General features: G+C 41.0%; 1 protein-coding gene across 1 annotated transcript in view; it reads left to right on the plus strand.

The window, feature by feature from the left end:
* Positions 1–9,137: 9,137 nt before the first annotated feature.
* LOC311050630 (uncharacterized protein) overlaps positions 9,138–24,652 on the plus strand; it is a gene marked incomplete at both ends in the record, with an annotated part of 42,667 nt that continues 27,152 nt past the window's right edge. The window contains 4 exons of the mRNA XM_084064715.1: positions 9,138–9,141; positions 9,537–10,513; positions 20,980–21,213; positions 23,033–23,167. Coding sequence (XP_083920841.1) covers positions 9,138–9,141; positions 9,537–10,513; positions 20,980–21,213; positions 23,033–23,167 — 1,350 coding nt within the window. The remainder of the gene's footprint in view (positions 9,142–9,536; positions 10,514–20,979; positions 21,214–23,032; positions 23,168–24,652) is intronic.

Genomic DNA, 24,652 nt, shown 5'->3' on the forward strand with positions numbered 1-24,652 from the left:
ACTGTTAATGTGTACACACTGTACACTACAGTAGAGTTCTTTAATAGCCTTTACAGGGCTCAGGTTTAACAGGTTTGATTTGAAGTGTGACTGTTAATGTGTACAGTAGATTACTATATTTCTTTAATGGCCTGTAGGCTCCCAGGTTTAAAATGTTTTCATATTATTTATGTTCTGTCAATTCTTTATCGCCTGCCCTGTACTGACCTCTCAGGTTTAAAACGTTTTGCATCTTTTATGGCAGTCCAACTGTTGGTGGTTGTCAAAATAATTATTTTATAGATAGATGACCGTAATATACTGTGTTAAATTCTGGTCTGGTGTACCCTGTACAGTACACAGACAGTCAGAGCTGTCACACACACACGCACACACACACACACACACACACACACACACACACACACACACACACACACACACACACACACACACACACATTTTGCTTAAATAAAGCAATGTTTTTTCTTCAAAGAATAAAACTTGTCTGTTTGTTTTTTTGGGGCCCTAGTACAAAAAAAAAGCACCTTTTTTCCAGCATTTCTTTTTTTTTATATACCGTGAAATACCGTAGTAACCGTACACCGCGGTATTTTTTTCTATACCGTACCGTAATTTTTTTTTATATGCCGTCAAATACCGTAGTAACCGTACACCGTGGTAATTTTTTTTCATACCGTACCGTACCTTTTTTTTAATATGCCGTGAAATACCGTAGTAACCGTAAACCGTGGTATTTCTTTTAATACCATACCGTACTGTAAAATCTCACACCGTTGCATGCCTAGCCCAGACATAGGCATGTTGTGTCTATTTGAGACAGGGCTGCTTTCAGTCAACAGATAAAAGCTGCAATTGAAGCTGAACTTGTTGAGAAGTGAAACAAATAATTGTATGGGTTATATTATCAAGATGTATTTTGGTAAATTGCACTCAGTGGGCTACTAAAAATATAACCCTCAGGAATGAAAGGGTGAATGCATTTCAAAGTGATTGTTATTTTTTTTCTCTATGTTCTGTGCACTACTCCTTGGAAAGTCAGAGATAAAAAGCTTGCAGCTCCCAAAGCTGCTACTGTCTGAGAGCAGTAACTAGTAACTATAGTAGTCAACTAAAAGCATTATATAAACTACTGTCCGGCACAATTATATTGTTTTAGAATGTGAAACAGAGTTAAATGAACACAGGAGAGTATAATGTACTAACTAACTAAGGACCCCAATTTAAACAAGCCATATGGCTTTCTTATTCTTATTTAGCAGCCAGCTTCCTATTTAGTCGACCTTGGATTTGAACTGTACTTTCATGTGCTTTTTGTCTGCAAACTTATAAATAAAGTATTCAATCAATCAAAAAACTTTTCATGGTTGGAAAAACAGAGAGAGAATGAGAGTTTTCATCTGAAGAATTGCTGGGATCCACAGAAAATCTCTGCTATCAGTCTGTCTGTCAACGACATGCAAATTAACTGGTTTAGCACCTTGGCCAGGGTCTTTTGTTTGTCTCTAGCCACACTTCATTGTCATCACAATGGACTTAGAGCCCAGGAGTTGTGCCCTCCCCCCACACACACACAAGCACACTTTTTCAATTGCAGTTTGTTTTCATTTGATTTTGAGTGGATTTGCTAGTTTCGTTTTCAGTTTGTGAAAAGGCTTAGTTTTAGTTGAGTTTTTAAATTAGTTTCAGTGTTAATTTTAGTTGTATTATTGTAAGGGTAGTCAGGGGCAATATTCAACAAGCTCAGAATAGTGAAAATGGCAGATCTACAAGCTCACAACACATTGCATTGCTACAACTGCTGTTGTCATCGGCTGTGTGGAGACAGAAATGAAAACTGATTCAGATTTGTTGCTTAAACATTCTTAATCAGCTTTGCTTAATCATTCATCAAAAGTTATGAAAGCTCTAATGAAGGAACGGGACTCAACTGGTGACGTTGACAGAGAAGCATCAGAAAGATTCATCAGACTTACAAACATCCCATCAGAGAGAATTTGATGCATTTGGGGTTGACCTTAAAAATGCAGTCGATGCCCAGTTAGTACTGAAGACAGAGAGAAAAACTCTGTTGATTTATCTCTGAGAGGGTATAGGCTAAAAATGTATGTATCCACTAGTAAAGTTACTCTGGTTTGGTAACAAAATGTAAAGTGCGTTATAAATAAAATCCATTATTATTATTATTATTACTCTCAGAAAGTAGCAGCTTTGGGAGCTGCACGCTTTTTATCTGACTTTCCAAGGAGTAGTGCACAGAACATAGAGAACGAAACACGTCCTGACCCCATAGACTTATCACTGTACCAGTAGTGTAGTGGAGTAGAGAGTGGTCTTACAAGTTACAGAGTAGGGTTTGATTCCAGGTTAGGGCGCCTAGAACTTTCATGTGCATAATGTTGAGGTGTTTTTTTTTACTTTACTGGAGTATTACTGTACTTTTACTTCTACTCCACTACACCTGCAAAGGCAAATAATGTACTTTCACTCCACTACTACAATTATTTAAAAACTTTAGTTACTTTGCAGATTGTTATATAATAAAACATACATATTAACCACTTTAGCCCTATTTTATGCCACAGCCATTTGAAAATAGCCGATCTACAAGCTAGATCGGCTACTTTCAAACATTATAGAACTTTAGCTTTTGGTAAGTATATTTAAAAATAAGTAAATATAAAAATAGAGTATTTTTATATTGTGGTATTGCTACTTTTACTTAAGTAAAATGTCTGTGCACTTCTTCCACCATGAAACACAGTTGTGTTTAAAGAAATAATTGCTTTTCAATTCATCCTAAGGACTCATTCCCTTATTTTCTATGTTTACAAAAAATAAAAATAACATTCACTTTTAAATGCATTCACCCTTCCCTGTTGCTAATAATGTACTGTAGAGTTCATGGACTCACATGCGCCACATGGTGGCCGTTCAGCCACACTACACCTTAAAAAAAGGTGTCAAATGTGGCACCACCAAGTAGTAGTGGCGCCTCTGTGGCACCACAGAGTCGCTCAGATGGTATTACTGCCATTCTCAAGTGCTAACCACTGTATATAGCAGTGACCACATGAGATCTAAAGAAGGTAGGCGGATCTTGTATGTGTACCTTGAAAGGTGGGACCCCTCCTCCTGGCCCACCACATTTGCAACTGCATAGGCCAGGAAGAGAAGGGTGACACACCTTCTGTCTCCCAGGTAAAACAAAGAGAATGCTAATTGTACCCCCCACCCAGGGCCATCAGCCACCTCTCTGTCTGAATCCACTCTCCTGTCTGGCTACTTGTGAAGTGAAATCATCTTACATCTGTATGTATGTTATATGAAATATACAACACAGGTATCTGGGCACTGATCCTCTGAGTATAGAGCACATTTGTGCACATTTGTGCTGTAACACTCAGTAACAAAAAATATGCTGAAATACTAAGAACAAAACGATACACAATAAGCAGGGGGACTGGCCTTTTTAGGTGCAAGCAGTCGAAATGACATTGAATGAGGGCTCAAGCTAGAGTCCTTATTGCATTCTTATTGATAAAAGAGGAGATCCTGCCCAAAAATCTTGTTCTTTGATTGACTTTGATAATCACCTTTGCTACAATGTTTTCACAGTAAAGTTTGTTATACAAAGTACAACCCAAATAGGTTACCTCTTCTTTACTATTACATGGTCACCAACTGTGACCGTGTTACAGAGGTTGACTTATAGACCCCAAAAGAATGGGTTCAGTGTTTTCCTGGTGTAATGACAGTTTCTTATCAGAGAACCAAGTGTGGGTGGATATTGTTGAACTCAGAGCTAAGGGCTTTTTCAACATGCAATTTATTCTTGTCTGAGACTAGGAGTGCTGAGTCATCCCCGAACAGGAGCAATCTGCAATTACTGTAAATGATTTCATGCAGTTAACGCAATGTTTTAATTACTGCGATAAAAATATGAAACATTTTATGAACTTGATATTATTTATTTTAAATCAAGTCCTGATTGATAATGAGTTGATGGCCGTGTACTTTCTATTTGATTCATGCTTGGTGATTGCTTGAGGGTATGAAGTACATTTACAGTACCATAGCTTGTTATCTAAATGATATCGTGTGCACAGACAGGCTGTTGTAGCAACCAAAGTACACAAATAGCAGAACTATTGGAACATTTATGCTATAACATGTAATGCATGAAAAGCATGCCATATAACTCTTATCATATTGGGTCAGACGTGTCAAAATGAAACTGAAAATGTTTTTGGTTATGCACTCACCAGGCATATGAAGCGACCAAATGCAATGCAGATGTAGCTCACCTGTTTTTTTTATTGCCCAACAAAATTCATAAGTGTAGTTGTTCTTGGTGGCTGTGTTGTTGGACTGGAATTTTTAAGGAACTTTTTATGCAATGTTTAGCCCCAACATTAAAATGGCTTGGCCTTTTCCTTCATTTATTTATTTGTGTGATAAAAAATATTAATATACCGTATAAGTAGGCCTTGAAAAAGGCTTAAAGGTGCACTGACCTACTGGTTGCCATTATTATAGTGTGAGAGAATAGGCCACAAGGGTATTATTAGTTCACCTCGGAAGGGGGACACAATTCTAAAATGACTTGCTGTCATGCTGTGAAGTTGTGGGCCATGTACAGAGCTGAAAATCCTCAAATCTCTGTTGTCTGCCTGCCTGCCCGTCTCCCATTTAATGTATTTCATGCCCATATGGAGATCTCCATATCTATCCGTTTGTCTATCTGTTTTATTCCCCTGGAGATCCTTGATGTCATCAATATGATATATCATGACATAAAAGAAAGGCTATGCTAATGTTTGTAATAATAGGAATACAGGTGACATTATTATATTTGGCCTAGATTTCAAGCAGTAGCACTGATCAGAGCAAAGGTCACCGAGTTATGTCCATTTGAAATGTTAGAAACTGCGGTAACACTGCTGTAGTGCCCCACGTGCGTATAATTATTTTGTTGGTGTGACTATTGTCATGGCAGATCCCTGAACAGTGTTTGTGCCATATATTTGGTGATGATTGGAGCAGCGGTGTATGGCCCCTGGGGGACCCTGACATGGCCCCTGTTGTGACTATTGTCATGGCAGACCCCTGAAAAGTGTGCCACGTTTGGTCCAGATTGGAGCAACACTGTGCCAGTGGTCCCCATGGGCCACGTGTGGCTATCCTGATGGCAGACCCCTGAACAGTGTTTCAGCCAGTACAGTCCCCCCTGGGAGCCCTTCAAGGACCCCGGGTCCCCGGACGCGGGGCGGGACTCCCTCTTTCTTTGGTGTTTCGCCTTGATTGCGCTTAAACCCTAACATTTAACTTCACTAAAATTATTAACACTATGCTTAACCCTAACCCTAACCCTAACCCTAACCTCACAGAAATAATGCCTAAACCTAACCTCAAAACCCTGTCTGCCTGGACGAAACACCAAAGAAAGATCAAGGCTCACCCCCCGCACTCTGATAACCACTAGGACAGTGTCTGTACTTGCTGATCTCATGCAGGTAACACAATGTTTTGATTACTGCGATAAAAAGATAAAACATTTTATAATTTGATATCATTTGTTTTAAATCAAGTCCTGATTGATAATGAGTTGATGCTGCATACTTTCTATTTGATGCATGCTTGGTGAGGTTTGAAGGTTTCAGGTACATTTACAGTACAATGAGGCCATAGCTTGTTGTCTAAATTATATCATAATGTGCACAGGGATGCTGTTGTAGCAACACAGATATACAGGTATAAAGATGCCATATAACTCATATCATATTGGTTCAGACTGGGTCAGCACTCTCCATGCTGCTGGAAACTGGACAACGGAGGGAAAAAACACTGATCTTGAAGCCTTCATAGTTTCAGTAAATGTAAAATTGTGTGCATTAATGTCATATAATAATGCATTTCAGGGAGATGTTACAAGTTGCATTTTAGAAAGTAAAGCGACCAAATGCAATGGTATAGATGTAGCTCACCTGTTTTTTTTTTGTTTTTTTTTTATTGCCCACCTAACATCATTCAGAAGTATATCTGTTCTTGGTGGCTGTGTTGTTGGATTAAGTCATTTTAAGAAAATGTTTACGCAATTTTTAGCCCTAACATTTAAATGTCTTGGCCTTTTTATTTATTTATTTATGTGATTAAAATTAAATTGTAATATACTGTACTGTGTAGGTAGTTGCCATTTGTAGTGTGAGAGAATAGGTCACAAGGATATTCACCTTTGAAGGGGGACACAATTGTAAAATGACTTGAAGTTGTGGGCCATAAATACAACAACAACAACAACAACAACAACAACAATAATAATAATAATAATAATAATAATATTACAGTATATTTCCCCCTTAACTCGAGAAACGTCTGACAGATTGACAGCAAATTTGGCGTGTGTAATGTTCAAACTTGCTGTAACACTGCTGTAGTGCCCCACATGTGCAATTATGAATTTTGGTGTGACTATTGTCATGGCAGATCCCTGAACAGTGTTTGGCTATTTTCAAATAGCCAAAGTTTAAATAGGGCTGTATGTTTTCTAATATGAATTCAAATATGCAAAGTAACTAGAAATTAAAGTATTCAAATAATTGTAGTGGAGTAAAAAAAAAATACAGTATTTGCCTCTAGGCCTAGAAGTAAAAGTACTGAAAATTGGAAATACTCCAGTAAAGTACCCAAACATTCTACCTAATTACAGTACTTGAGTACACGTACTTAGTTACTTTCCACTACTGTTCAGAGCTTATGGTACGTACATTTACAATGACAGTCATTATCTGGATCAGAATCTGCAGAGACATGGTTGTTGTAGCGACCAAAGTACATAATGAAGATTTTTACTAGCCACCCCTTATGTAATAGATCTGTCGGCACTGTATATTGTCATAATGAAACTGAAAATCATTTACTTAGCCTATATATTTAGTCTCCAGGCTGCTGCACTAAGAGACAACTGTCCTGGAAGCTGGACGACAGAGGGAACAGGCACTGATTGTGTTCTACTACTGTATGGTCTCATTCAGGTTGGTGAAAAATATTATTATTCTGGTGCGTTTTTGCGTTTTCTATGCCTGATTTCATGTGATTACTCTGGTATATCTTGTTTCATACATTTTTTTCAAGAATTGTTTCCACACAAAAAACAGAGAACAAATATTACAGTATACTACAGCGCATTGGAAGAAGTTTTTTTGTGCCCATTTAAGGCACACGTAAGGGCAATTCAAAATCTAACGGAAAACCTGTATTCATATCCATGCAAAATAGCCTATATAACAATGGTTCTCAAACGGGGGGTTCCCAGATGATTAGTTTAATGTGCAATATTCAAACAAAATGTAATGCCTACAACTCCTAAGCATCTGGGTCCCCAGTTCAAATATGATAAATAAGTTGCATTTTAGAAAGTAAAGCGACCAAATGCAATGGTATAGATGTAGCTCACCTGTTTTTTGTTTTTTTTTGTTTTTTTTTATTGCCCACCTAACATCATTCAGAAGTATATCTGTTCTTGGTGGCTGTGTTGTTGGACTTTTAAGTCATTTTGGCTCTTCCTCTTCATTTTAGCCTCTATAACGTGTTACTCTTGTTAATCTGTAAAATAGATATACATGTATATATGTATGTATGTGTGTGTGTGTGTGTGTGTGTGTGTGTGTGTGTGTGTGTGTGTGTGTGTGTGTGTGTGTGTGTGTGTGTGTGTGTGTGTGTGTGTGTGTGTGTGTGTGTGTGTGTGTGTGTGTGTGTGTGTGTGTGTATGTATGTATGTATGTATGTATGTATGTATATATATATATATATATATATATATATATATATATATATATATATATATATCACATAAATTATATGTGTTTCAGGGAAAATGTTATGATGTGCTGCATTTCAGCAACAGATTAAATCCAATGGTGTTAATGTAACTCACCTGTTCTATTTTTAATGCCCACCAAACATCATTCATATTTGTATCTGTTCTTGGTGGCTGTGTGTTGCTGGAGTTAAACCCAAGAAAAGAAAAAAGAAAGAAAAAGCAACATTTTCTAAGAAAAATGTTATATATTTATTTAATAGACTGAGAAAAGAATGCCTTTCCACAACCTGCTCCTGAAACCAAGGTTAGTCCAAGGCTTCAGAATTCAAATTATAGAGCCAAAGGGACAGGGAAATATCATACTGCAGTCTCTTGTTTGTGTAACCAGGGCACGGATTAGAAAAGACCCATTAACTGACTGAGTTCTGCAGGTGCCACAAAACAGGTGTAGGCTCTTCAGTTTTGTGTGTTTTTTTTGTGGATTGCCAGTATTCCATGAATGATTTTTTTTTGGCAGCAATGCTGTTTTTAAATGCGCTTGCCAGGCTGAACCAAAATGTTGATGGCAACTCAACTCAACTCAAACTTTATTTATATAGCACATTTACAATTACCAAAGTTGAATCAAATCAAGAACAAGTTACAAACGAGCAAACAGAGCAGAAGGAAAATTAACTAAAGCAAAATAAAATAATTAAAGGAAAACAAGCAAGTTAAACAGATTACAACAAGAATAAAACAAAAAACAGCATATCAAAGTGTACCGCATCAAAGTAGGCTATACACAGCAAGGGTAATGATAATAATGAATTGCATTTTTATAGCGCTTTTCCGGTAGGTTTATCAGAAGATTGGGCTAGAGGAGGTTATAGCAATTACCACAAATTTCAACTTTAAGTGTTTGATTTGATTGATTCCGTTTGGTTTTCATAGGCTATGAAGCATGTATTGAGATGTTGTGTAAAAGAAAAGAAAACAATGTTTCCATGGTTGAATAATGACACACATTTTTGGAAATTTTAAGGAGTGGCAACCATAGGAAGATAACTCACTTCAATCCTACTACTGGTTTACATTGGGGTGGGCCTATCTTTGTGTCTTTTTCACCACCGGCATGACTCGTCTGTGTGTGTGTGTGTGTGTGTGTGTGTGTGTGTGTGTGTGTGTGTGTGTGTGTGTGTGTGTGCATTTTTATTGACTTATTCGTTCATTCATTCAAATAATCTTACCGCTGTGTTTTTTCAACAGGTAAAAGAAGATTAAGGTACACGGCACACCAACATACACGGTGGAACACAAAGCTACACGGAACACAATGGGTGAGTTGTCCTTTATTCTTCTAATAGGCTAGTGGTGGTGTATTACAGCAGGTGTAAAACCTTTTCATTATGTCCTTCAATCATTCAGCTCAAATGAAAAACTAATGTGAAATTATGTGACAGTGGCAATTCACTCAAGTTTTAGATGTGTTTGTGTACTTGGTGGTCAATATTGTTAGTTAACTAAAATGCTAAAGCATTGCAAAAGCTTAAACAGAAAAACCTACAAGGAATTTTAATGGAATGTAACATGTTCACTCCCCCACCTCCATTCCAAACGCCACCTAAAGATTTACTTTGATCACAAACTTCTTGCTTGTCATTCTTTTAGTTGTGTTCATTCAGCAGCATCAGCTATAATAGTTCATTTATTTTCATATCATTTGTGTCAGCAGCTGGATCTGATGTGCGTATTGTGCTGCTGGGTAAGACCGGCGTGGGCAAGAGTTCCACTGGGAACACCATCCTGGGCACAGAGGAGTTCGTCGAGAAATCCTCAGCTGTATCGGTGACCAGCCAGTGCAGGAAATTTGAAACCAAAGTGTCGGGAAGAAAGGTGGTGGTGGTCGACACGCCCGGGCTCTTTGACACAAAGCGGACCAACGAGGAGATGAAGGCGGAGATTGTGAGGTGTGTGGAAATGACCGTACCCGGTCCCCACGTCTTTCTGCTGGTGATCAGGCTGGGCACAAGGTTCACCCAAGAGGAACAGATGACCATGAAATGGATTCAGGAGAACTTCTCCAAGCTGGCTTTGAAGTACGCATTAATTTTGTTCACTGGTGAAGACGCCATAGACATACCGGTGGAGGAATATATAGAGGAAAGCCCAGAGCTTAATCAGCTAATTAGTGAGTGTGAGGGAAGGTTCCATGCTTTTGACAACAAAAAGAAAGACCGGGCACAGGTGACCCGTCTGCTAGCCAAGATTGATAAGATGGTAAAGGCCAATGGTGGACAGCATTACACAGATAAGATGTACTTAGAGGCCCAGAGAAAGATTCAAGAGGAGGAGAAGAGAAAGAGGAGGGAGAAAGAGATGAAACGACAGGAGGAGGAAAGGAAAAGGGAGGAGGAACAGAGGGAGAAAATGGAGGCCATGAAAAAGGAGTTGGAGAGACAAGAGAGACAGAGGCGCGAGGAAGACAGGAAGAGGTTTGAGGAAGAAAACAGAAAGAGGGTTGAGGAGGAGAGAAAAAGGAGAGAGGAGGACAGGAGGGAGTACGAGAGGAGAATAGAGGAGGACAGGAAAAGGTCTGAAGAACAAGAAAGGAAGAGACGTGAAGAGGAAAGAAAGAGTAGAGAGGAGGAGAAGAAGGAGTGGGAGAAGAAACGAGAGGCAGAAAAGAGAGAGGAGGAGAGGAAACGAGAGGCAGATAGGAAGAGATCTGAAGAGAGAGAAGAGAGGAGAAGGGAGGAAGAGAGGAAGAGATACGAGGAACAAGAGAGAAGGAGAAGGGAGGAAGAGAAGAAAAGGCAAGAGGAGAGGGAGAGGGAGGCAAAGAACAAGAACCCATTCGCTATTTTGGGGAAAGTATTAATGACACCTGTAGCTTTAGTAGGAGGTGCAGCAGTTGGGCTCACTAAAGCAATAGTGGATGTTCCTGTAGGCATGGTCAAAGGTACCGTAGATTACGTAGAGGATCGTGAAAGGAGAGGTGAACTAGAGGGTGCTAATATTCCAGGAGCTCTTGTAGGTGGAGTTGGAGCAAATTTAGCGGGAGGAGTTGTGGAGGTCGCAAAGTCTCCACTAAAAGTCTTCGATGGTGTGACAGATATGGTTGGTGCTCTTTGGAAGTAAATAATCAATCTACTGACCCTAACCACATCGTGGTTTTCTAATCAATGTCATTGTGTGAAATTGTATTTTATGTGATGACATGAATCTTTGACACTCTTTAAAATTCATCCTCTGTATCTTTTTCCAATTAAACAAATGTTAATTTTGATATAATCTTTTTCTGATTTATAAATATACATGCTCACGATTACATCGTTAGCTTGAAGTATTGGCTGGTAGAGTGTGACACAATGAAGACTCCCTCCATGAACAACTAAGTCATTAGAGTAAGCTGCTGCCTCCATTAAGGAGCCAAAACCCAATAATTTCACTCTTTTACAATTGTATAATGGGATGTAACATTAATAATCTCTTGGATCTTGTTTGGAGTAGGCTTAATGATTTACAAAGACAGTTAAGGATGCACTTATTGATTTTGTTATTAAATTACTTTAAATACAAAAGTTAATGTATCTGTTCTCCTTTATTATATCCATTAGAATAACACTATTGTTATATTGTTATAGCGTGGGGTGCATGGGGGAGTTGCAGCATGAACCCATGTGAACCATGCCGCCAATGACCACTAACAACCAGTGTTGCCATGACTGCTTATTAAAGACGATTTTGGGCATTTTTTTCTGTAAAGTCGCTTGAAAATATTGGTAGTTGCGGGTTGCGTTTTTTTTGGGGCTTGTTTTTAAAGTGTTTCCTAATATTGTTAAACCAGTGGTTTTCAAACATTTTCATGTCAAGGACCCTCAAATGAATATGTAATTGTCCGCGTATACCCATCTGAAAATAATGTTGTGCCAAATTTGTCACTTTTTTCCTCAAGAATTAAAAAAAAATAGCAGCTCTGCAAGCTCACAACGCGTCGCAATAGCTTCAAACAGCAGCCATATTGGAAAGAACTTGGGCCCCTTCCTTACTTCCTTCACAGGTGATACCAATGATACTAATGAAGGCTCTGTTCCATTTAGAGTAGCACAGTGGTTCTCAAACGTTTTAATATCAAGGACCCCCATAACTCTGAGAGTGTACAAAAGGAACCAAATGGACCCCCAAATAGACCATTTTGCCCACTCTCAGAGTTACACACCCGTAAGGGGCCATTTGCAACCTCCTCAAGGAACCATGAGGTTCCCTGGACCACACTTTGAGACCCACTGGTGTAGCAGAGTGTTTCCAGTGAGCCAACATGCACAATATCAGCACCCTGACTCTATTGGACCAGAATGGAACAGAGCCTTCATTAGTATCATTGGTAACACCTGTGAAGGAAGTAAGGAAGAGGCCCAATTTCTTTCCAATATGGTGGCTGTGCATAGAGCCTATTGGTGGACCAATTCCCGCCGGCAGCTGGCAGCCTCCAGTGATCAACAGACACAGGCAGGTGTCTGCCATTTGGAAACCAACAGCCTCCAATCTTCATCTCTCACTCCACCTCAGAACACAGGAAATAACACAGGTTATTACACGGCTTGGTTGAATGCTCGATTCTGATTGGTCAGTCATCGGTCATTATTTCTGGATAATGACCGATGAGCTCTATAACGGACCGCTGTGTAATCAGAGACTCAGAACACCTGCTCATGTCAACCTGTGCTGCTTGGTTATATGCTTTATCCAACATGACAGCCATGTAAACAAACAAACAATGTCATTTACAACTAAACGTTGCTCTCAAGAATGTTTTTGAAAACATTTGAAGTGAGAAATAGACGATGCAATAACCGAGAAGTCATTCTATTTGATCCACTGCGCTTCCTTGTTTATCGTGGCACAACAACGGGGGAATACCAAAACGCTCGCCCCAAAACACAGTCGCCCCGGGGCAAATCCGGCGGTATTACAGGCAAATCGGCAGTAAATAGAATGGGGGGCGAGTGTGTTTTGGGGCGAGTTTTTTTCCATTTCGTCATTTGTTTTTGCGAGGCGAACTTGTCCGCCCAGCCCAATACTTATGGAATACTTTCATTGCCGTAAGCAAGGAAATACTTCGTTTTGTTGTTACTTTTGGGTAAATGTATTTATGTATTTATTAAGTAGCCGTGTAATAAGCGGGATAATGCATGGGGAGGTAGTCATTATTGAAATTTAATTTTCAATAATGACTACCTCCCCATGCATTATCCCTTGCATAATAATAATACAATGCAAAACACAAAATAATCATACAATGCAAGATAATACCGCTGGCCGTAACAGTATAGGTCATTCCACATTTTGACTTATAGACCCCAAAAGAATGGGTTCAGTGTTTTCCTGGTGTAATGACAGTTTCTTATCAGAGAACCAAGTGTGGATGGATATTGTTGAACTCAGAGCTGAGGGCTTTTTCAACATGCAATGTGTTCTTGTCTGAGACTAGGAGTGCTGAGTCATCCCCAAACAGGAGCAAACTGCAATTACTGTAAATGATTTCATGCAGTTAACGCAATATTTTAATTAAACTTGATATTATTTATTTTAAATCAAGTCCTGATTGATAATGAGTTGATGGCTGTGTACTTTCTATTTTATTCATGCTTGGTGATTGCTTGACGGTATGAGGTACATTTACAGTACCATAGCTTGTTATCTAAATGATATCGTGTGCACAGACAGGCTGTTGTAGCAACCCTAAGTACACAGATAGCAGAACTATTGGAACATTTATGCTAGAGCATGAAATGCATGAAAAGCATGCCATATAACTCTTATCATAATTTGGGTCAGACGTGTCAAAATGAAACAGAAAATGTTTTTGGTTATGCATTCACCAGGTTGCTGGAAACACTGAATTTTATGCATTAATGTCATATTATGTGTTTCAGGTAGATGTTATTTGTTGCATTTTAGCAAGTGAAGCGACCAAATGCAATGCAGATGTAGCTCACCTGTTTTTGTTTTTTTTTCTTTCTTTTTTTTATTGCCCATCAAAATTCATAAGTGTAGTTATTCTTGGTGGCTGTGTTGTTGGACTGGAAATTTTAAGGAACTTTTTATGCAATGTTTAGCCCTAACATTAAAATGGCTTGGCCTTTTCCTTCTTTTATTTATTTGTGTGATTAAAAATATTAATATACGGTATAAATAGGCCTTGAAAAAGGCTTAAAGGTACACTGACTTACTGGTTGCCATTATTATAGTGTGGGAGAATAGGCCACAAGGGTATTATTAGTTCACCTCGGAAGGGGGACACAATTCTAAAATGACTTGCTGTGAAGTTGTGGGCCATGTACAGAGCTGAAAATCCTCAAATCTCTGTCTGTCTGTCTGTCTGTCTGTGTCCCATTTAATGTATTTCATGCCCATATGGAGATCTCCATATCTATCCGTCTGTCTATCCGTTTTATGCCCCTGGAGATCCTTGATGTCATCAATATGATATCATGACATAAAAGAAAGGCTATGCTAATGTTTGTAATAATAGGAATAGGAATACAGGTGACATTATTATATTTGGCCTAGATTTCAGGCAGTAGCACTGATCAGAGCAATGGTCACCGAGTTATGTCCATTTGAAATGTTAGAAACTGCGGTAACACTGCTGTAGTGCCCCACATGTATATATTATATACACCTGAGGGTGTGTTGTACCGAATGGTTGGACCGGAGGTTGTCCAGAACCAAAAAATCCTTACATCTGTGTGTGTGTGTGTGTGTGTGTGTGTGTGTGTGTGTGTGTGTGTGTGTGTGTGTGTGTGTGTGTGTGTGTGTGTGTGCGTGCACGCGTGCCCGTCCGTCCGTCTGTCTGTCAGTTATTAGGGTTTTCCTGTGCCTCTACACCAAAGAAAATATTTTCATTAAGCTATGCGTTCAAGTGAAAAACCCAATGAGTTAGACAGATATTGTTAAAGGAGGCAACCAAAGGAAATCATTGTCCAGGCAGTTTAGTTAAAATTATATTAGCCAATTGTTTTAATAATATTCAAAAGTAATGTCCAGTATAAGATGAACCTATGCTAATACAGAATGAATGTAAGAAATCAAATGGTACAACCTGAAGTACAGCAAATGCAACAAATACAGCAAAGAACAGCAGAGGTCTGGATGGAAAACTGATGTCCCTCTTACAAGTAATACCAGCAGAAGGGCATGAAGTCTTACATGCTGGAGTCTAAATCTACAGAGCTTAATATACAATTTCTGAACAATCGATTCTCGATGAATGGGAGGTGCCTCTCAGGTCAATGTCCGGGCACGTAGGGGGCACGGTGGTGCAGTCGGTAGCACTGTCGCCTCACAGCTAGAAGGTCCTGGGTTCGATTCCCGCAGGGGATGCTGTGGGTGCTGGGGGCGTGTTCTCTCCTCCGCGTCATCAGTGCCCATACCCTAGGTGGGGTTGGCGAACGGGCCTTTCTGTGTGGAGTTTGTATGTTCTCCCTGTGTTCCATAGGGTAGGTACCCTCACATAAACATGCAGTAATCCTGGTCACTATACTGCCTCCCCCTGGCCAGCTGGGGCGCCTGATGGAGGAGAAGGGAACTGGTTGGAATAACGTGTTCCTTCCACGCGCTACGTCCAACCAGGGAAACTCTCCCCTGTCAGGTGACAAGAAGGTCAGTTGACTCTCATGCATTTAAGGAGGCATGAGCTCGGCCCTGGCCTCCCTAGCTTGGCAGAGGGAAGGTAGTGCCCAGGATTACATAGACAATTGGCACTGGGTGTAAAATATAGGGGTTACAAAATCGTGGGATAAAAATGTAAAAATAAAAAAATGTCCGGGCACGTTTCTTCCAGTGTGGGTGTTGACTGACGAGTGGAGTGTTTCGTCAGCCTGTTGATCAAATGTTAACCTTTCTTTGTTCTTTTCTGAAAAACAACTCAATTTTGCAATGTTACAGGATTCGCAAAAGTGCTATATCCTGCCTGTTATTTGTTATTCATTTTATGAGATTATTTTTAGGTCATGGTACGATTCTTTTGTATAGTCACAGGGGTTTTCACAGTTTCTGTTCAAACACTCACTGTCGGTGCTCAATATCACTTTACTGCAAGGTGCTGGGGCACACAAAGCTCATGCCGCGGTATCTACCGTAAGCACATTGTTCTCTTGTCTAGTTATGTTTACCTTTTCTTATCATGTCTCATCAGTTCTTGACCACTCCTATCATTACTGGGTGTTCTTGGTATTTTCCATCTGCCTTTGCGAGCTCTGTGACCTCTGTATTATTCCTCAACCCTATGAACCCAATGTCTGTGTATTATTCCTTTTTTTTAATATATTCTAATGATTCTGATTTTATGTAAAAATAAAACTGAGTCTGTCTGTCTGTCTGTCTGTCTGTCTGTCTGTCTGCCTGCCTGCCTGCCTGCCTGCCTGCCTGCCTGCCTGCCTGCCTGCCTGCCTGTAGCAAATCAGCAATTACAGTCCCCCCTGGGAGCCCCTCAAGGACCCCGGGTCCCCGGACCGCACTTTGATAACCACCAAGACAGATGACTCACGGTGTGCCTATTGTCAAGGTAGAACAGCGTTTCTGGCAAGTTTGGTGCGGATCGGAGCAACGGTGCTTCTCGCAAGTCCGCATGTTACTTTGTGGCGTCCACCGCCCGCCTATAAGTAATTTTAATATAGGATATTTGGAGAGCCGTCGATCTGTCTCACTTCACACAAGGCACCGCACCCCCTCAGGTCCTCAGTGATACACACGGCTAGTTTGAATGTGATCAGAGGGTGGGCAACTTGATGATGGAGAGGGCCACTACATTTCCACCCTCACTGCAGGGGGCCACATTATGTACCTGCACTCAGTAGTATACTGAGTGTAAACGCCATCACACAAATAGCCTAAAATAGTCACAGATTTAAAATGAAAATGAAATTGACAATTATTTTTGTATTATTCAGTCTATCATTTTAATTTAATTTCAAATGTATTTATGTAATGGATATTTTGAGAAAGCCAACCTGTTCTAAATCACATATGTATCTATCTGTATTTTGGCCCTAGAATGGTAGCCACACAACAGGGTTCTTTTCACAGCTTCTGTTCCTGTCATTCAACAACTGATCCACATTATGCTCCAAGTCAGCAAATAATTTGTCCTGTGATACTATACATGGTCATTGCTAATTTAACCAGTCAGCTCTATGGTACTGTTACTTAGTATAGCCTGTTTATATTTATCTACATTTAGGGGAGAGATCTTTGTGTATAAAAGGTGTCGCATATGACACTTCAGGAGGCTTGTGCCCCGAGGGGTTGCAGGAGGCCTGGAGGCCTGCTTCTCATGATCTGTATGCTGTTGCGCTCTGCTGAAATCTTCCTAATAAATGATCTAAAACTTCACCTGAATGGAATATTATTATTATTAATATTTCTATAACATTTAGTCATCCTTATATTAACTAAATGAACTTAAATCAAGTACAATACAATTGAACACAATGGGCTTAATGAAAACAAGTCATGTAAACTTGCATGTTTGGAATTGGAACAGCTCAAATCAATAACATATATCAGTATTCGGATATTGACCTGCAGGCCGCAATAAGTGATGCCAGTTGCTCATATGGAGTATAACATAACTGTATGTCTTTTAACATTATTTATTTTTTAAATAAAAACATCTGTCTGTCTCTGATCTTCAGGTCAAATATAAAATTAAATATAGCTGCAAGCAGCAATTGAGCGGTTTCGAGAATAGGAGAGAGAGAGAGAGAGAGAGAGAGAGAGAGAGAGAGAGAGAGAGAGAGAGAGAGAGAGAGAGAGAGATAGGCAGTTAGAGAGAGAGAGAGAGAGAGAGAGAGAGAGAGAGAGAGAGAGGCAGTGAGTGAGAGAGAGAGAGAGAGAGAGAGAGAGAGAGAGAGAGGCAGTGGCAGTGAGAGAGAGACAGGCAGTGAGAGAGAGAGAGAGGCAGTGTGAGAGAGAGAGGCAGTGGCAGTGAGAGAGAGACAGACAGGCAGTGAGAGAGAGAGAGAGAGAGAGAGAGAGAGAGAGAGAGAGTGAGAGAGAGAGGCAGTGTGAGAGAGAGAGAGAGAAGAGAAAGAGAGGCAGTTAGAGAGAGAGAAGAGAGGCAGTTAGAGAGAGAGAGAGGCAGTGAGAGAAGAAGTGAACATGCATCAAATTGCACATGTCTGAATTAACAGGGTCATGTTTTGTACAATGCAATTTAAATGTAAACTGTGACGAGTGGGGTTTGAACCATGGACCTCTGGCACATGAGACTAACAGTGTATTGATCAAGCTATTCAATCCACAGCCTTAGTCAGTGAAAAAGGAGAATCCAACAAAACAAAACAAAAGAGGGAATGAAGTACGTCATACATTGAAAATAACTACTCTCAATAAGCGTTTCATTTATCAATTGCATGTTTATTCATTGATAGAATCATGTTGTGTGCAATGCAATTGAGTTGAAGTCTGCATGAGGTGGGATTTGAACCGGCGACCCTGTGGTATCAAGGCAGATGATTAAGCCATTGGGCCAACAGACCCAAACTGATGAAAAAGGAGTTCACACACATGACACACTTTCACGCAAATTGCTCAGAAATCCTTGGTTTAAATGTTTTTCAAACTGCTCAATATATTTCGGAATGGAAACTAGTGAAAATAGTCAATCTACAAGCTCACAACGCGTTGCTATCTAAAAAGGTGTGAGATTGTAGATCGGCTATTTTCACAAGAAAGTATGTCATACATAAAAAACAACTACTCTCAAAAACATTTCATGTTATTGTCTAAAAATTGCACATGTCTGAATTAACAGGGTCATGTTTTGTACAATGCAATTTAAATGTAAACTGTAATGAATGGGATTTGAACCAGGGACCTTCGGCACATGAGACTAACAGTGTATTGATCAAGCTATTCAATCCACAGCCGTAGTCAGTGAAAAAGGAGAATCCAACAAAACAAAACAAAAGAGGGAATGAAGTACGTCATACATTGAAAATAACTACTCTCAATAAGCGTTTCATTTATCAATTGCATGTTTATTCATTGATAGAATCATGTTGTGTGCAATGCAATTGAGTTGAAGTCTGCATGAGGTGGGATATACAACCCAAAACCCCCCTCTCTCTTCTACTTTTTTTTATATTGACACCAACACTAGGAGTAGAACATAAAATGAATGCTGATCTTTTCTGATGTTTATTATAGGCGAATTTAGCGCACTATTTCACTCCATTTGGTTCTATATGTGTCCTCTTGAGGTTACAAAAAAGAAAGAAAGATTAATCTGCAACACAGTTTTATACAAGCCTATGTAGCCTACTGAGGGTCCCTGCTTGATCTCTCTCTCAGCTAAGTGGTCCTTGACCTGAAAAACGTTGAAGACCCTGGACCTGGACTGTATTATTATATTACTAGACCTACCTAGCCGCGCACAGGGCCCAGCGTGGGCGCGTGTATATTGGGGTACCAAAATCGTCAGATTAAAATTTCTAAAAGTAAAAAAAAAATATTAAGAAATTATAAAAAAATTATATATATTTTTTCTCTCCTGGGGGTCCGCGGACCCCCTGGGAGTGTCGGGACCCGCGGGGACCCCCGTGGAACATGGCGGACCCCTTCGGCGGTGTTTGTTTTTTTCATGAAGGTGGTTGCTTGTTTCTGGCGCTTGTTTTTGAAAACCTGGCATCCCGACTGGCATCCCACAATGGCGGCCGCCTCGTGTTGTTTTGGCTCGGTGGTGCGCACGGTAAACGGTACGAAACTGTCTCCCCTTCCGTTTTGTCCGTAATGTGGTGAGTGGAATTAATTATGTTGCGACGTAGAAAATGTGTAGTGAGCAGTGTGACGTAGCCTACGCCAGCCGTAAATTCAGCGCTCACGTTGTCGCTACCACCTGATTCCGATGCTATCAATGCATTGAATGGGACATTATCACCTTTTATTAGACCATTGAATGGGCGAAGTAGGCGACCTACTTACCTACCCGCGATTTATCAGACCATTCATTGGGTGTTATCAAGACTTACTGACCTACCAACGGAGATGACTTAAATAGTTCAGTTTCGGTTTTGGTTGTTTTGGTTTCGGACCATGACGGAGGCGCGCAGTCTCAGGCGAGCTGGAGCCCCGCGAAGGACCACCGAGGGAGCTAAAGCGACCGAGTTACCGTCCTGAGCGGTGCGACGCTCGCCTGAGCCTACTCAGCGCCGTTGGAGTTATGTACCAATAGGCACAGAATCGTAAATATTGTTGTGGGGACTGCTCCGCCTCCAAAGTAGGTCAGTAGCTCCTGATTACGCCCAATGAATGGTCTGACAAATCGCGGGTAGGTCCGTGTATCGCCTACTCGTCACCTACTCGCCCCATTCAATGGTCTGATAAAACGTGATAATCTCCCATTCAATGCATTGATAGCATTCGAAGCCGGTGTCGCTACTGTGTTGGCGAGATGTGGTGTGTCGGTGTTGTGTTTAGTTGATTACAGAACTGTGGCTATAGCGTCAGCAGCGCACGGAAGTCAGTCCTCGATTATAGATAGATAGATATACTGTAAATGTAATCCAGTATGCTTGCTTGCTTGCTGGCTGGCTCTCTCTCTGGCTGGCTGGACTGTATTATTATATTATATAAATGTAATCCAGTATGCTTGCTGGCTCTCTCTCTCTCTCTCTCTCAGTGCATAGGTTCAGCAGAATATCAGGAAAAGAATTGGGAGGGCTTGGTGGAGAAGGTGCGTGCTAGGCTGTCAAAGTGGAAATGGCTCCTACCTCAGCTATCCTATAGGGGGAGGGTCTTGGTCACAAACAACCTTGTTGCCTCGATGCTCTGGCACAGACTAATTGTTCTACCTCCACCTAGGGGCTTAATAGAGGAAATACAAAGACAGCTAGTAGATTTCTTCTGGACTGGGCAGCATTGGATAAGGGCTGCAGCTCTGTATCTTCCAGTGGAGGAAGGAGGACAAGGCCTAATAGACATTTCCTCGCAAGTGTTGGCCTTCAGGCTTGAAGCAGGCCAGAGACTCCTGTATGACTGTGGGGCAAGGTGGCTGGGTGCAGCCAGCCTAATACTAAGGAAGGCTGGTCGTTTGGGATACGACAAACAGCTGTTCTTACTGAACCTGAACGAGGCGGATATCACAGGACTTACACCGTTCTATGTTACAGTCTTTCAAGCACCCCGGCGGTCTACCTGGAATGTGGATTTTTGAGGAACCACAGTTCTTCAATGACTACCTAAAGACTGAAACGTTGTCGTCACCAAGCCTGAGGGCTGCTCTACGAGAGGCTGGCTGTGTTAAGCTGGGACACCTGTTAAAGGCCACACAGACATCTCTAGAGGTTCTGGGACAGATGGCCAACATCAGATCCTCCAGGGTCCTATCCAGGATTGTTCGAGAGGTCTGTGTCTCCTTGTCAGAGCCCCTAAGAGTGTTTGCCGAAAATCGTACTTACTCTGACCAATGGGATGATGAGTGTGAGTACAGTTTTCCATCTCTAACTGTCACTCCTGCTGTTGGGGAGTGGCAAGACCAGTTTCTCTCTTACAAAATCCCAAAGCTGGGGGAATTCAGAGAGATGGAAAAGAAAGAAGCCTACCAAATTTGTGTTAAGGTGTCGTATGCACGCTCTCTGACAGGATTTAGAGCATCGAGGTGGACTGGGGTTTTTGACCCGCACTCTTCCCCGAAGGGATGCTGGAGGTCTTTGTACCGGCCAATTGACAAGCGAGCGGGTGACCTTCAGTCACCCTGAAGGTATTCTGCAGCAAAAAAGATTGTACATACACTGCTCAATTTTATGTCTGGAATGGCTAAACTTGCAATCTGGATCACAAGGAGAAATAAGATAAAGGGGGACGGGTCCACAGATCCAGTGCAGGTTTTAAAAGGGATGGTAGCTGCCCAACTTAGAGTTGTGCATGCCTACTATAAGTTAACAAATGATCTGGAAGGTTTCAATTACATCTGTGCTGTTGGGGGGTGTTGTGCCTACCACAGGAAGGGTTCTTTGTTTCTAGTGGAAGGATATCATTATTTCATTTTTTTTGTTGGTTTTGGTTTGTGTAATTGAATGATTTTGAGATGAGCTGAATTGGTCAACTACTGTAATGCTATGAGCTGAACTGGAAATGAGTGGTTTTAATAAAGAGCTTTTAAAAATAAAACATCTCTCTCTCTCTGTCTCTCTCTCAGTCTACGGTCAGCCCTGTGTGAGGCAGGCAGTGTGAAATTAGGACATTTGCTGAAGGCCACAGAAACATCTGTGGAGGTCTGTTCTTCCCTCCCGGACCTATGAGAAGATTTGTGGTCTGTCTATCTGTCTGTTATTTAGATTAGGAAAAACAAAACCCAGGGGGTGGGTGGGGTCTGTAGACTCTGACTAAGTTGTGCACGCTTTAGGGCTCACAACAGTGGTATGTGTGTGGGGAGAGTCTCTGCAGACTCTGTCCAAGTTGTGCACGCTTTAGGGCTCACAACAGTGGTATGTGTCTCTCTCTCTCTCTCTGAGAGTTTAGCTGGCTGTGAAGGCCCAATATAGGACACAGAGTCACATTGGGTGTAACAGTACAGCGTTTTGGAAACTGTGGGCAAAAGTGACAAAGGAGGCACTCTAGCCTTCATCCCCCTGAGGCTTTTGATGATGACTACCATCGTGTTCGCTCCTATGATGTTTACAGGTGAACTATTAGAGTCATCTAATACATGTTATTTTGTTAATTGTTTTTTCCAACTTGTCTTCCTCTCCTTTGTATTAGCTACGCTATACTTCTCTCGACCATCCTGACTGGAGACGAGCCATATCCAGGTGCATTTAAATGATCCATAATTGCATGTGAATGGCAGTTGTTACAGTCCGGCTCAGAGACCATAACAAAAAAGGGGAGACGACACGGAGGAATACATAAATAAGTGTAAAGTTTATTTACCAAATAGTGAAAGAATAGTAATTAAGTAATAAGTCAGGTTTCCAAATCATAAAGGCAGGGAAACATGCTGCCCACTGAAACTGAAGCTAATAACTCAACATAGGGAACTCAAACACAAATGCTCTCCTGTGTGGCCACACACCTGTGACCTGGGGAGGACTGAAGAGAGAGAACTGCTGTAGAGTGGGGATTTTATAGAGTGAGGAGACAATTGGCCAGGTGTCTCCCCTTCCACTGATCAACTCAGTCCCGCTCCCCTTGCTCAGGGACTGAGTTTTTGAATTGTTCCAGTACAATCAGATCTGCCAGATCATCATAGTCATCGACTCCAACAGCTACACACCAACGATTAAAGTGTGTGGTCAGGTCACGGGCAAACTCCAAGTAGGATCTATTGCCTCGCTGCCACGTTCTAAACCGCTGGCGGTAAGCCTCGGGTACTAATTCATAGGTACGAAGCACTGCGGCTCTGTAATTTCTACTGTCCCGTGCCGACAGTGAAGCAAATGCCTCCTGCGCACGACCAGTTAATACACACTGTAATAGGACCGTGCGGTCCACATCACTCCAGTCCCTAGCGTCTGCCACCCGCTCGAACAAAGTGAAAAACACCTCCACCTCCTTCTCATTAAACTTGGGGACTAACCGTAAACTTTTCAAGATTTTGTCTTTGTCATCTGATTCCTCCTTCTTCACCTCACTCAACTTTCCCTCTCTCACCAGCTTGAGCCTTGTGTCCTCGATATCTAATCTTGCCATCTCCGCCCTGTGCCTCATTTTCTCCATCTCCAAATCCTTCTCGTTTAACTGTACTTGAAATAGCAACAACTCTTTCTGCTACTCAAAAGTCAAGCCCGACCCAGATCGTATACACTCCTCAACAACCACTTTAGCTTGCACACTTTTTGTCGGAGGCAGGGTCAACACATTTTGCTCATACAAGCTATCCCTAATCATGGCTTTGATGTTGTCCTTCCTGGACCTTTTATCTCCAATTTCGATTTCATAATGGTCTGCAATTGAAATGAGCTGCTCTTTAGTGTAGGCATTTAACCCCTCCTCCGACGGAGCCAAAACAAAATCAGAAACCTCCATTTACTTCTTGAAACTTTTCCCCCCAAAAAACAAAAAAACAAAACCAACTTAAACCAAACCTCTAGTAACAAAAGAACGTAACAGACACAAATCAATTAAATTGAGCCTCCCCACTGACTGCCTATACCAAAAACTTCTCTAAAATGCAAAAGCATTTTGGTTTTATGCTTTTGCTTTTATTTTATTTTATTTTTTGTTTGCTTTATTGTTAAATTGGTTGTAACTGTAACTGTATTCTTGCTCTGTAAAGCACTTTGCGCTGCATTTCATGTCATGAAAGGTGCTATACAAATAAAGTTTATTATTATTATTATTAACTGCGCTCTAGTCTTCAGAGGGTTTCTGCGGCCAGGTACTTATGCACCAAAACCCACTAGTGTGGAAAAAGCGACCAGCAAGCTGGCAACCCCCCAAGACTAGGGACATGCTCCCAGCCACTTTCACCGTACACTACTTTTTTACCCGCTCACGAATCCCAAGGGGAAACGCGCTATACCTACTTGAGTTGGCTCAATAAAACCGATTTGCAAAATAAATATACTTACGTTCTTAAGTCACCAGATCTTTAACAAAATTCTCCGACCTCCGACTGTTCCCCCAAAGAATTTGGATAGGGAATCCCCAGCACTGACGTCACCAGTGGCTTTCCCAATTCCCACGGCCCCACCCCCCCCTGCTACCATCAAGGGTATTTGTGACTGTGAACTTGCTTGTTTGAACACTAGCAACCTAACCTGCAATATTCAAGCTTTGTAGCTCACCAAATTTATCATGCTTTGTAGCTCAATTTAGCCAATTTTATCCGTTTTAAGACGA

Source organism: Gymnoscopelus microlampas (genome assembly GCF_963454915.1).
Source record: "Gymnoscopelus microlampas genome assembly, chromosome: 8".
Classification (NCBI taxonomy): domain Eukaryota; kingdom Metazoa; phylum Chordata; class Actinopteri; order Myctophiformes; family Myctophidae; genus Gymnoscopelus; species Gymnoscopelus microlampas.